This window comes from Sparus aurata, chromosome 24 (genome assembly GCF_900880675.1).
Source record: "Sparus aurata chromosome 24, fSpaAur1.1, whole genome shotgun sequence".
Lineage (NCBI taxonomy): Eukaryota > Metazoa > Chordata > Actinopteri > Spariformes > Sparidae > Sparus > Sparus aurata.
Window position 1 is genome coordinate 19,727,183 of NC_044210.1, and position 13,554 is coordinate 19,740,736.

General features: G+C 48.1%; 1 protein-coding gene across 1 annotated transcript in view; it reads left to right on the forward strand.

The window, feature by feature from the left end:
- LOC115576773 (zinc finger protein GLI2-like) overlaps window positions 1–13,554 on the forward strand; it is a 65,865-nt gene that overhangs the window by 19,540 nt on the left and 32,771 nt on the right. The window contains exon 3 of the mRNA XM_030409334.1: window positions 13,123–13,228. Within this exon, the coding sequence (XP_030265194.1) occupies window positions 13,123–13,228 (106 nt within the window). The remainder of the gene's footprint in view (window positions 1–13,122; window positions 13,229–13,554) is intronic.

Genomic DNA, 13,554 nt, shown 5'->3' on the forward strand with positions numbered 1-13,554 from the left:
CCAGAAACCTTCAAACAGACGGAGATTACTTCAGTTTGAGTCAGAAAAACAGGAGAAACTTCTTCATTTGTTCATGAAACATTTAGATTATTTATGTATATACTCTGGTCTCTGATCTGGTCTGAGAGGACGCGGACGCCCCGGCAACACCGCTCCTCGACCCAGTCATGTGGTGCTGATGTGATCTGTGCATCCAGCCGGCCTCGACCCAGAACAATGCGCAGCGGGCTTTAAATCACAGAGTGCACAAACTGCTGCTGTCTGCAGGATTCTGTACGAGATTTGTCGACAGCAGAAGCATCTGAAGTCCAGACGGATTAGATTCTTAGAGGTTTTAGCAGCTCGTTATGGTTCTGACCCGGACAACCGCAGACTGGAGGGCCACCGTCCATGTTAGAAGAGGAGGAAAAGAGAGTGTGTTTGTGGGAGTGAAGGAGTCTGAAGTGTGAGAATCAGACTTTTCGGTGCACGTCTGATGACCAGGTTTCCTCCCTACATCTAACACAGAGCGTCCTCCATGTTGTTCTGCTCACAGTGAAGATGTTCTGTATGTGGACCGGGTCTGCCGGGCCTGAAGCTGCTGCAGCTGCCGTGTGAGAGCGCCGCCGCTCTGCGCTCGCTCACAGCGAGACGAGGAGAGGCACGCTAATTGCCTTGTAAGTACCGAGAAAGCAGCTGGAGATTAGCAATAACAGCTAATTAGCTCTGCTACAGTGGAAATCAAAGCTCTGCGTGAGGATAAACACACAGTCTGCTGTTTGTCTGCCTGTTATAAATCTTTATGAAGCACCAGGTTGTCACATTCATGGATTTTTAGCGAGGTGTTGTGTTTCAGAGAGTTTCCCCTCCGCACCAAACCCACGCCTGCACCAGCAGCAGCAACTGTTAAAACACCGTAAATATGACTTAGCTCTTTTCTAAACTCAACACTGAGGAGTATTTTCCCTCATAAACAGGGTGAAGTAAGTGGTTCCCCGTCAGCCGGCCTCACGCTGCACTCAGACAGCCAGTCAGACCATCAGAGGCTCAATAAAACACTGGGTGTCGGAGCTGGACGTCACTCAGAGCTTTGAAATGACGGAGATGATCCTGATGGAGACGCAGAAACTCAGCAAACAAATAACACTGTCAGCCGACCACAGCAGCACCAGACTCCATTAACAAACTGGAGCATTTAAAGAGTTGTTGACTTCAGAGAAACTTTATAAACTCTGTAAAACTCTGTCTCTGACTCATTCTGCAGATTTGGACCTTCGTGTAAATTCGGCAAATGTTCTACATGAACTTCTTTCTGTCTTTGAGTAGAAACATGGAGTCTGTTTGTTCCAGTGACGTACATGCTGCTGATACCAGATCAGCCTCTTTAATCAAAGATTTCAGGTTGTGTTGTTGGTGGACTTGATATTTCTCTGCAATCTTTACCAGTTTTCATTCTTTTATTGCTAAGTAATGTTAAAGTTTGAACTAGCAAGGTATGCTAGCTACCTAGCCGACCACAGTTTACTTCCTGTTGAGATGTCGTGTCTAAGGTTAGTCCTATTTACTGGATTGAACGGTCCTGTTGCATTGGACCCAGTCAGACTGATTGTTCCAGGTGTTAGTCAAACCCTCGGATGTTCTCAGGAGAACAGAGATATGACGTGTCCATTATTGGATGGACGGACACGCTGCAGCACAAACATCCAGTAATGTGTTCATGAACTGGAGGACTGCTCCATGATGTTGGAAGTGTTTCTGTGAAGTCATGATGACTTTTTAACTCTCAGCATCTCCCTCAGAATCAGTTGTGTAACTTTCCAGCCCGTCAGTCTTTCTCTCTCTGTGTATTGAGACTCGTCCGGGCCTCCGCCGCTCTTTGTCACCGCGGCGACGGCGCTGAACCCACGCAGGGTCACATGAAGGCGTCTCCTCGCCTCCTCGCTCTCCGCCTGACTGGCGAACTCGCTCTTTGTACTTTTACAAAAGGAGGCTCGACCTTCCTCTCACTCTTCCCATCGTCTGACTCAGAGCCCTCTTCACCACGTAGGGAGGCTTCTGGGTGAATGTCATCATCCGTGTTTCCTGTCTTACTGTTAACATTTACCGAGTGTCTGCAGTAATCGGCCCGGTACCATTTCCAGTTCAGTCCGGTCAGATCTGCAGCAACACGTCTTTCAGAAATCAATCTGTCTCCACCTCCAGCTCAGAAAGCAGCAGGCGGCAGCGGCAGGCTGCAGGATAATGTGTGTAAACCGCGGGGACGTGGGTGTAATGACACATTTCTTACTGACGGGGAAACTCGATCACAGCTGACAGCCCGTCTGCGGGGCCTCGTCCACAGAACCGCAGCCAGCTCCCGCCGTAACGCGAGTCTGAGTGACGTGGAGGACCGACAGGAAGCCTCAGCAGGCGGCCGCCCGCCCCCGCTCGCTCTCAGCCGGGGTCGTCGGAGGTGGGAGGCCCCCTCTCTCCAACAATCCCCTCAGCCGGGCTCCTGTTTCCAGATCACGGGCTTCCCTCCGTGTTTTAAATTGGACAGAAAATGAGCGAAGTCCCGGAGCTTTGAGCCGTCAGGATGAAATGAGTGATGAAGGTTGAGCACGAGTCAGAAACTCCCTCGTCAGTTTCAGTTTGTCTGTGTTTACAGCTGCAGTGACTACGAACATCTCCTCTGTTACGTTTCAGAGGGTTTTATCCCTGTAGTGACTTTACAGAGTCTAATTCTACATCCTGCAAAAGAAAAGGGAACGAAAGAGTTCCTGATGTCGACTTTTATTTGATAACTGACAGTCTGATGTTTATAGTTTTATCTGCGGTTGTTTTGACGTAAGAACGAGTGAATAACGGGATCATTTCTCTAAATCTGTGACGACAAATGGGAAAGAAATGTTTCTGTATCAGTGGGAAAAGTTTTGGCACTTTGAAACTTGTTGTACTCTCACTGTTGGATCCTTCTGTAACAAGCCTCCATCTTCAACATCTGCTGGTGCCAACAACGAGACTTTGAACATAAACTCTGCTATAAATCTGCTCAGAGCTCCGGTTGTGTCTTTTTGTGGTTGATCTAGTTTTGGTTCAGACACTTGTCCGGTCCGTTTAACTAACACTGCAGCTGGAGCGCTGAACAGGCTGGTGTGTTTACTGGGGAAACTACACCTCAGAATCTGCTGTTTCAGCTCATCATCCGCTCCTTCTCGTCTCTGTTGCTGTTTGTTTCTGCACACGTACAGAAATGACCAAACACTCAGCTGCTGTAATGATATTCAACACTTCCTCCTCCTCCTCAGTCTGAGCGCTGCCATGTGTGTTTCCTCTCTGCAGCGTTGTTCCGCGCTGCAGCCTCGTTTGCTCGGGAAGCTAATGGCTCTTTTAGACTAATTGTTGTCCTGATGTGCTTTGTCTTGCACCCATTGGTGGTGTTTGCACGAGCTAATTAGCCACAGAACCAGGCCGAGCGAGGACTGGAATAAGGTCAGGGAATATGCAGATCAGTGCTGCTCTCATTTACACCGTCTCTTTCTTAACAAGTCCGAGCGCGAGTCACAGGAACTCATTAGACGGGCTTTTAAGATGAATCGCGACGTGGACTGAGGTTTTTTATTTTGGGTCAGCATTATGTAGCGGAAGCTCAGTTTAAAGGCTTCATGTTTAATGTTTTGTTCTACTTCACGGAGGATGATTTTTCCTTTTGAATCCCTGCACAGTTCAGAGAATCAGTTCCTAAAATGTGGCTCATTTTCTGCTCTGGTTCCGGTCCGATGTGCTCAGACGAGAGGAGATGAGGTGCGAGTCAGCATTTAATTGTGTGCAAGGCTTCTTCTTCTTCTTCTTCTTCCCTCCCGAGCTCGCCACTTTATCATTACACACTGCGCTGTTTGCAGGGCTTTGTGGCCGTCGCCGTCTCCATTCAGAGGCTGAACCGTTCGGGTCAGAGGTGGCCCACTTGGGATGAGAAGCAGGAGGAGGGGGAGGATGCAGAGGCTCACACCGCTGCTCCTTCAGGCCTCAACGAACCCAGCTTACACTCTGATGGAGTGTGTTGTCGTGTTTGCTGTGCTTGTTGGACTACAGTGTGTTTGTGTGAAGCTTGGAGAGGAAGTCGAACATCCAGCAGTGTCTCAGTGTTTTGTATTTCCCCTTTTTTGCTGTAGTGTTTGCTTAAAAAACACCTGATTTTGTCTCCACAAAAACAGCTGGAGATGTTTCAACGTCCCACGAACAGCAGCTGGTTTTGGTCACCACAAGAAAGGTTAGAAATGCCCCAAAGTGTCCTGTAGTGTCGTGTTTTACTACATTAAAAAAACATCTGGAGATGCTGCGACTTTCAGTGACAGACTGCTAACGTTGGTCTCCACAAAAACAGCTGGAAATGGCGGCAGGTCTCCCTAAAAAACACCCAGTTTTGGCCACCACAAAAACAGCTGGAGATTCTTAAACTTCCCTCAAAAGACAGATTACTTTGGTCATCACAAAAGAGGCTGGAAAGGTCTCCTTAAAAAACACCCCCTTTTGTGGGTTGCCAGGTTTGGTGGCCACAAAATCAGTTGGAAAAGTCCCCAAGTCTCCTTAAAATAACACCAGATTTTGTCACCACAGCCAGAGCTGAAGATGCTCAGGCTGCACGTGACAATAAACTGTTTTGGTCGCAACAAAAACGCCAGAAAAATCCCCAGGTCTCCTCCAAAAACTGCTGAAGAAACACACCTGACCTGAAAATAAACAGTTCAGTCCCAGAAACAAGAAGTGAAACCTGGCAGATCTTCAGCTGCACCAAACACCAGAGAGCTGGTAGAGAGAGGGTGGTGTTGTGCTGCTCCGTCACCTCCGTCGTGACCTCTGGACTCCACACAAAACCCTCCTCACACACACACACACACTTCAAACTGACCTGGGTCAACAATACCTCTCTGTGGACTCTTTTCTCTGCTGAACAGAAGCATGTGGGAGACGGCTTGAGAGGAAACAATAGAGAAAAGGAGACAGAGCTGAAGGGAATTGACTTTCTAATCCTGATTAACACTTTCCCACTGCGGAGAGCTCTCTGAGCTTCCACCAGTCGCTCTGCTTTACATTTTAGTTTCTCTTTAGTTTCTCGTGCTGCTGTGGAGAAAGAGACCCCGTCCTTTAAACTTCATCATCATCTGATCATCATTTTCTGCTCTGTCTTTGTGTTCTTGGGGGAATTACACCACCATCACTTTGAGCTGAAATTACAAGATCCGGGCTGTGATTTGTTTGGACGTCTCCTCACCGACAGAACCTCTGCCCCGGCGCGATGACACGTTACACAAACTCTCCCATAAACAAGCTCGTCAGGAGCCCATCTGAGTTTAGTTTACGGGGCCCGGCTGGCTTGTAATCGAGCAGAGTGAAGCGAAGCCTTTCATAAACACCGACTCTGCCACTAAGAGACGTCTGTAGGTGTGATTACAGCTCTGCTTCAGGTGGATCTCTCTGCAGAAATGTGCCAGAGATGACGTGAGGAACCGACTTTGGGTGGTGATACATCTGTTTCTCTTTGATTTACCTGAACATTGTGGCTTGGTGAGATAAAACCATGATAGTTTTAGACTTATCGCGATGTGAAACACTTTAGGGTACATATAGATGCTCCTAAATCCTACACATTGGACCTTTAAGTTGTAGCACTGATGTACATTTTCTTCCACTAACTGCAGACGACCCAACATTTCTGTAACGAGCCTTTAAAAGCAGGAGAAGACGACACTGATGATCCACAATCTGTGTTTTTATAATGGTAACCACATGATACTGATATGTGGCCCCGCACTGACATATTAAGTGACATATTATTATATTTATAAAGCACCAAACACCCTCCGTCTTCACACGGTGGATTAGGAGAAGGAGAATTGGAATAATAATGCCTCTGAGAGGATTAAAGCTCCTCCTCTGTGGTTCTGTTGGAGCTGAAGAGGTCCGACCGGCTTTAGCAGCAGCGAAATGTCAAACAAAATAAAGCTGGGGGTCAAAAAATAGCGAGGATTCAGCTTCAGCAGCATGTGTCAGGCGTGCAGCGGAGCGTTTATCGACACGGGAGGCGGCCGAGTGCTGACGCGACAGGACGCAGCCAGATCTATTTCTGTAGATCGAGCTGGAGGTCCGGGCCTCCTCGGGGAGGCGAGGAGACGTCTCCTGCTTCCACCTGCGACGCATTCATCACCAGGAAGAGGCGCATCACTCAGAACGGTCCCCCGTGTTCCCGGGTTGTTCCGTCCCTCCTCCAACATCTGTATCCGTGGCGGCCTCCGCCTCATTAAGACATTGCGACGAGAAGCGAGCCGAGCTAATGTGTAACACTCAGGTGTTGCTCCTCTCTCCTCACCCTCCTTCCTCCTCCTGCTGGGGAGGAACTGGGTCTGTTTCATTTACACACGGCCCATTGGAGTAATTTCCCATTCAGCTGCTCGACTGGTCCGGGCCCAGGTATAATCCCAGGCGCCCTCCTAGTAAGGGTGCCAGCGGGGTAATATGGATGTTAGCTGGGGAGCACACTGACAGCCCCAGAAGCAACGATTTAATTCATTGTGTTTTAATTATCGCTCTCTTTCAGCAGCTCGCCGCTCTTTCTGTGGCTCGTCTCGACAGCGGGCCTTTATCACCGGCCCGTCGGAGCAGATAATAAACTTTTGCTTTAAGGTAATTACTTAATCTGGACAAACCTGTGTGTTAAGCAGCGCTATTAAGCGAGGAGGTGATAAATCAGGCGTGCGTGGAGGAGGGTGATTACTCGACGGTGCAATCAGTCTTTGAACCCGAGCAGTCTTTTAAGTACCTAAATTGCACAAACAGCATGCTAACAACATGCCGCTCGCGGCACGGCGAGCAGAGGAGGCCCGTCATTGTTAATGCCTCACCTCCAGCCCCCTGATGCATGATGGGTATTAACACCTGGACTGAACACAGCTGTCAGAGACTGATAGGGGACTGTACGACCACCATGGATGGATGGATGATTAGAGGACGGATGGATGGATGGACGATGGATGGATGGATGGATGGATGGATGGATGATTAGAGGATGGATGGATGGATGGATGATTAGAGGATGGATGGATGAATAGACGATGGATGGATGGATGATTAGAGGATGGATGGATGGATGGATGATCAGAGGATGGATGGATGGATGGATGATTGGAGGATGGATGGATGGATGGATGGATGAATAGACGATGGATGGATGGATGGATGGATGATTAGAGGATGGATGGATGGATGGATGGATGATTAGAGGATGGATGGTTAGACGATGGATGGATGGATGGATGGATGATTGGAGGATGGATGGATGGATGGATGAATAGACGATGGATGGATGGATGGATGGATGATTAGAGGATGGATGGATGGATGGATGGATGGATGATTAGAGGATGGATGGTTAGACGATGGATGGATGGATGGATGGATGGATGATTAGAGGACGGATGGATGGATGGATGGATGGATGGATGGATGGATGGATGATTAGACGATGGATGGATGGATGGATGGATGGATGGTTGATTAGAGGATGGATGGATGATTAGAGGATGGATGGATGGATGGATGGATGGATGGATGGATGATTAGAGGATGGATGGATGGATGGATGGATGGATGATTAGAGGATGGATGGATGGATGGATGGATGGATGATTAGAGGATGGATGGATGGATGGATGATTAGAGGATGGATGGATGGATGGATGGATGGATGATTAGAGGATGGATGGATGGATGGATGGATGATTAGAGGATGGATGGATGGATGGATGGATGGATGATTAGAGGATGGATGGATGATTAGACGATGGATGGATGGATGGATGGATGGATGATTAGAGGATGGATGGATGGATGGATGGATGATTAGAGGATGGATGGATGATTAGACGATGGATGGATGGATGGATGATTAGAGGATGGATGGATGGATGGATGGTTCTTTATGATTCTCCAACAAATTTGGAACCCCAAAGACGTCACAAGGAGAACCTGAAGTGTCTTATTTTTCTTGTGGGTTCCTGACTGACATCTGAAAACCATTTCTGAAGGAAAACAACCTTTTTAAACACGTTTAAAACCTGCGAAAATAGTTTAACTAAGTGTTTTGATATGTTTCCTCTCTGTTCAGCTTCTCATAGCTGCTGTATTTGTTGACTTTTGGACAGAAGAATAGAAGTTTTGTGGGATGTTGTCATGTCTGTCATACGGCCAGGTAAAATACAGATACGTTTGATATTTGTGTTGTTGATCTAAAGCTTGAAGTCAGAACATGAACCGTTCTTCTTCTGCTGTGACGTTATTCGCACTGACTCGTCACTATTTCCTGGTAAAGCTTCTCCGCTGCACAGGAAGTGATGCACTACCCTGTTTACTTCTGGTAAATCAGAGAAGAAGAACTCCTGAGCCAGCTGTTCTCTCCAGCTCTGATCTTCCTCTCATGACCTTGTTGTGTAGTTATTTTTGCTGTGGGATACTTTGACATCAGGCATCTTTCCCGGCTGCTACAGTCGCTGTTAACCTCTCAGAGTTCATACAAACACAGAAACTCAAAGTTTCTCAGCGTCTCTTCAGTGAAGACGGTCTCGTCCTGAACTTTACGGTAACGCTGCAGCGACAGGAGGAAGCCGTGTTTCTGCTGCGTGCTACAGAAGGAGGCCTGACGATGAAAAACTGGAGCCAGCCCGCTGCGGCGTTAAAACAAATGTTATCCAGCAAAGACTAATAGATGGCTGGAGCCCAGGCGAGGCCGCGGCGGTGCCGCCTGACGCTGCTAACGCCCAGGGGGGATCGGGCCCAGCGAATCAGGTAAATGTGCCTCTTGAACTCTCATGAGCGCTCGCCTTTTGTTCTTCCCGTGGCGGCAGAACAATGGAGCTGTCTCGGTGATGGAATAAGCCTGCCTGGTCAATCCCCCGGCCAGGACGCCACGCAGGGCCGCGGAGGAAACCCGGAGGAGCGGCTCAACCTCCAGGTCCGACGGGTCCGGACCCGACGGGTCACTCTGAGCCTCGGACTGAAACTTTTAACAGCACATTTACCAAAACTGGACACATAAACACAGTTAGAATCACAACGATCGTTGGAGTCGGTGCTCTGGTGATTGATTGATCAGTTTCAGACTTTTAAAAAGGGAAAAAAGTGTGTTAGTGAATATTTCCTGGTTTCTTTCCTCCTCTGACAGTAAACTGAATATCTTTGAGTTGTGGACTAAAACAAGATATTTGAAGACGTCATATTGATCGACAAAGATCTGAACAATTAATCAATGAACCGAGAACATTTATTTAGTTTCTAATTTTTGTGGACGTCGCTCAGTTAGTCATTCTTCTTTGCCGGTCTTTTGGATCTGAACATCTAATAAATTGCCTCCAGTGATGTCACTAAGTCGCCAAGTTGCATTTTGGGTAATGTTGGCTCCAGGCTTTGAAAAGGAAGAAGCAGAATTTATGGAATAAAAAAAAGCTGATACTTCTGGTTCTGTGGTATTGATTTTGATAATTCATAACAGATTCTGCTGCCTGCATTACCCACAATGCATCATCACCTCCAAGTGACCTCACTGGGTGGAGTTACTCTTTAAAGTTTGTATTTTATGGATTATTTTCCGGATATACGTTAAGTGTTTTAGCCAAACTCTGTAAAAACTTTTTTAAACGTTAATCTAAAAGTTTTAAAAGCCCGGAGTAGAGATGACCTCACGGACTCTGACCCGTCTCTCCGTCATGTCCCGGTGACCCAGATCCAGCCGCCCTTTGTCTCCCCTGTTATAACTCCCCCCGGGTGTTATGAATGGAGCATTAACTGGAGCTGCTGTTGAATGGGGCCCGTCAGCTCGCTCTCACATATATAGTACGTATATATACTGACTCTGCTCAGCCGACACAGAGTCATCATGGAGGACGACACGTCTGCTGACAAACCAAAGAAAGAAGCCGAGGAAACATGACGAGAGATTTTTCTGTAACGGGACGCCAAAACACGACAACGTCCTGGTAAACTGTTTGGTGTTTGACCAGTCAGAGGACGAGCTACAGAGTGATCATCATCGTGGCAACAAGAGGCAAATTATACGATTATAAAAGGTCATATTTCATTGTTGCAAGTGATTTACATATAATTCATGTTTGTTCCTCCTGGAAATTCATGTTTACACTGCGCAGATTATCACAGCGTCACATGAAACACGTGTCAGTGTTTATCTTTGTTCTGATTAATGGTGAAATATGAGGAGGAGCCGCCCAGCGAGGCCATAACGAGGCTTAACGAGCTCTTTGTGACACCAGATCACATAAAGAAACTGCAGAATGATTTCAGTTCAAGCTCTCTTTTCTTTTGTCTGCTGCCAATAAATCCAAGCAGTGAGTGAAAGCAAACACAAAGTGGTACAGGAGGATGTTTGTCTCCACTGCAGAACTCTTCTGATTCCTCTCAGTTGTGTTTGTCAGAACTCTGTCAGAACTTCTGGTGTTGTGCATCGACACTTGATTTCTGCAAGAGAAAGGAAAGTTTGTGTTTGTGTCGACACCTCGACCGAGTCGGTCCCAGCTGGGTTCACTCAGCGGCTCGGTTGGGTTCGCTGTGTGTTGGAGTCGTGACTGAGTCGTGTTAAAGTCGTGGCTGCCTCTCCTCTGAAGTGTTTGTCATGGAAACAGCCTCGGGCTCGTGTCTTTAATTCATCTGGAAGTCTGTAATAAAGGCGCCACACCTGACATTCAAAAGTCAGACGGCAGCAACTGTAATGCTGAGCAGCTGTGAGGAAACGACTGAACCCTGAACAGCTTCTCTTGACTTTAAGTTCTTCAGCTGCAGATGGATCAGTGAGAGGTGACGCTGTTGGTTTGTTTGGTGACAGGAAGCCGACTTCTTCTCCTCCCTTTGGTCCAAACTGAACCTGTGAACACATCGAGACGGAGCCGAAGCACCCGGCCTCGTCCCGTCAGGCCTCGCTGGCACTGCGCAGACCGAAAATGAAGGAAAGAGGTGCTATTTCTGCCGGCGTTCTGGGACCGGGTCTGTCCGTCAGGCTGTCAGGGGGCAGAGTGAGAGGAATGGACCTGGAATGCTGACTCACTCAGGTCCCGGGGCCCCTGGGAGCCCTCGGAGGCCCCGTTATCCCTCCCCAACGCAGATAATGATCCGTGGCCCTGACCCCGACGCTCCGAAATCCCAGGTCACCCTGCGAGATTCCCGCTAGAGAGTGTGTGAGAGTGTGTGTGTGTGACAGGAGAAGAATGTTAATGCAGACCAGAGATCAGCTGGCTCACCTCCTCCTCCTCTTCCTCCTCCTCCTCCTCCTCCTCCTCCTCCTCCTCCTCCTCTCCGTCTTTTTGTTCTCCTGCGATCCGGCAGCTCGGAGACGAGACACACCAGGTTGTAATTAACAGGATGTGAACACTGTACAGAGGGCGAGCGAGGGAAGACATGATGAGAGAGAGAGAGAGAGAGAGAGAGTTAGGCTGTGCCCTCGTGGAGCTAAAATAAAAAACCTGAGAGAAATGTTAACAAGAAACAAAACTCCATAAACTCAGAGAAAGGCTTCGTTTACACGGCGGTAAAACGGAGACGCTCGCGTTAGCGCAGCAGCTAATTAGTTCTGATGTTTTGGGTAAACGTCCAAACTATGAGAAAGGAAAACATGAGCTTTAATGAAAAATAACAAGGGCCATTAAAACGACGCACGATGAAACACACGGAGCTCGTAAAGACTGAAACACGGACGCTTAAATTGGAAGCAGAGGAGCTTTAATGAGATTCATCTTCAGGTCTGAATACAAGATCTGGATCATGTGAAAGAGGCTGAAGAGATCTCAGGTCACATGTCAGAGTCAGCAGTGCTCATGTGTCACTACTGGACGTTAGCTAACATGCTATCAAGTGGGCGAGAACCACGTGTCAGGAGTTACGAGGTGATTTGCTGAATGTAAATGTAGAAATCACAGAATCGATCGGTGCTGTCGGTACGATTATCTGTGAGGAAGTCGGCGGCGCCTCTGAGAAGACTTGATCGATATTTGATGATGTGACTCGTCATGAGGAGTGTAAGCATCGTTCTGTCGTCTGCCTGATGGTTTACAAGGCAAAGTCTGCAGAGAACACCAACGAGGAGGAGTTCCCCGGACGGACGTGAAAGCACGAGGCAGTTTGTGATGGATCATCATGTTTTAGTGAGGATGCAAATCAGACAGATCTGCACAACAAAGAGGGTTCAGAATGTGAGATTGATCCAGTATTCTGATGTCAGAACCAGAGTTTCCTTCAGTGGTCAGTTTGTTACAGAGAGGCTGTGTCAGGCCTCATTCAGACCAGATCGTGAAAAGATCCTGTGGTGATGCATTATGGGAAGTGTAGGACTTAGTGTTTTCTGGGGTTTCATCCCAAAGTCAGCACTAACATTCTGACACCAGAGAGTCTTTCTGCAAGGAAACCACGAGCTCCACGTTAAACGGTTGTTGAGTTGAGTTTAGGAACACATCAGGACACGAGGCCTGGTCCCGAGCAGGATGGAGGTCCGGGTTCAGTGGTGGTCACTGGAGCACTTTTTTACGTTGTATCTCAGACAAACGAAGGTCCAGAACACTGCTTCCGTCTCTCCGTCCCTCCCAACACAAAGCAGAACCCGACCGCAACTTAAATCCTGAAGGCAGAAACAGAATTCATGAGGCAGCCGTGGTGTTTACAGCTGACCCGGTTGTGTGTTTCAGCTGCAGCTCTGGAGGAGTTCTGTTTGGACGAGCAGTGGGAAGATTTCCCCGGCGCTGTCAGACCCGGTTTGAGTCGGGCTGCAGCTCCCCTGCACACAGTCCATCATCCCGTCTAGTTCAAAGAGCGTCTCGCTGCAGGTCTTTGTCAAAAGCCCGGTTGGATATCTTTTATGTTGGAGATGTAGGATTTCTCAGGACGACTTTGATTATTTATTTATTTATTCCACTCCTCTCGTGTGATAGTGCCAATATTTTACACGAAAGTGCTCAGCTCGCTCTGAAATTCATGTTTCTTTATTGTAGCCCGTTTGCTTTGAAATTCCTCTCGCAGCCTTTTTTTGTGTGTGTGTGTGTTTTGAAGTCTCCTCTCCCTCCCTCCCTCCCTCCCTCGTCTAACTCCGTCTTCTTCTCTGCTTTTCTGTTCCGGCAGCCCACCACCACATCTTCCCCACCTTCCACACGCCCATCCCCATCGACATGCGCCACCAGGAGGGCCGGTACCACTACGAGCCCCACGCGCTGCACGCCATGCACGGGTAAGTGGCCTCTTCTCTGTCGGGTGAATATCTTCCAACGCTTCCTGGGATGGAAGTTAGCGCTGTCAGATGTTGTGATGTGAACTCTCACGTCCTTCCTCTCTCAGGCTGCTTCTCTTCTGTAACTCTGGAGGGTTTGCTGGAGTGGATGTTAGCCGGCGCTGATGAGAGCTGAGCGCTCGCCAAGTTCACTATCAAAAGCAGATGACAACATGCTGACTTCCAAAGTGAATAATCAATGCTGCTTCGAAATTTCCCCTGTTTCCGATACAGTTTGATTATGTGGGCGAGCTTTTTTTCTGTCTGCTCTTTTGGCTCCAGACGTC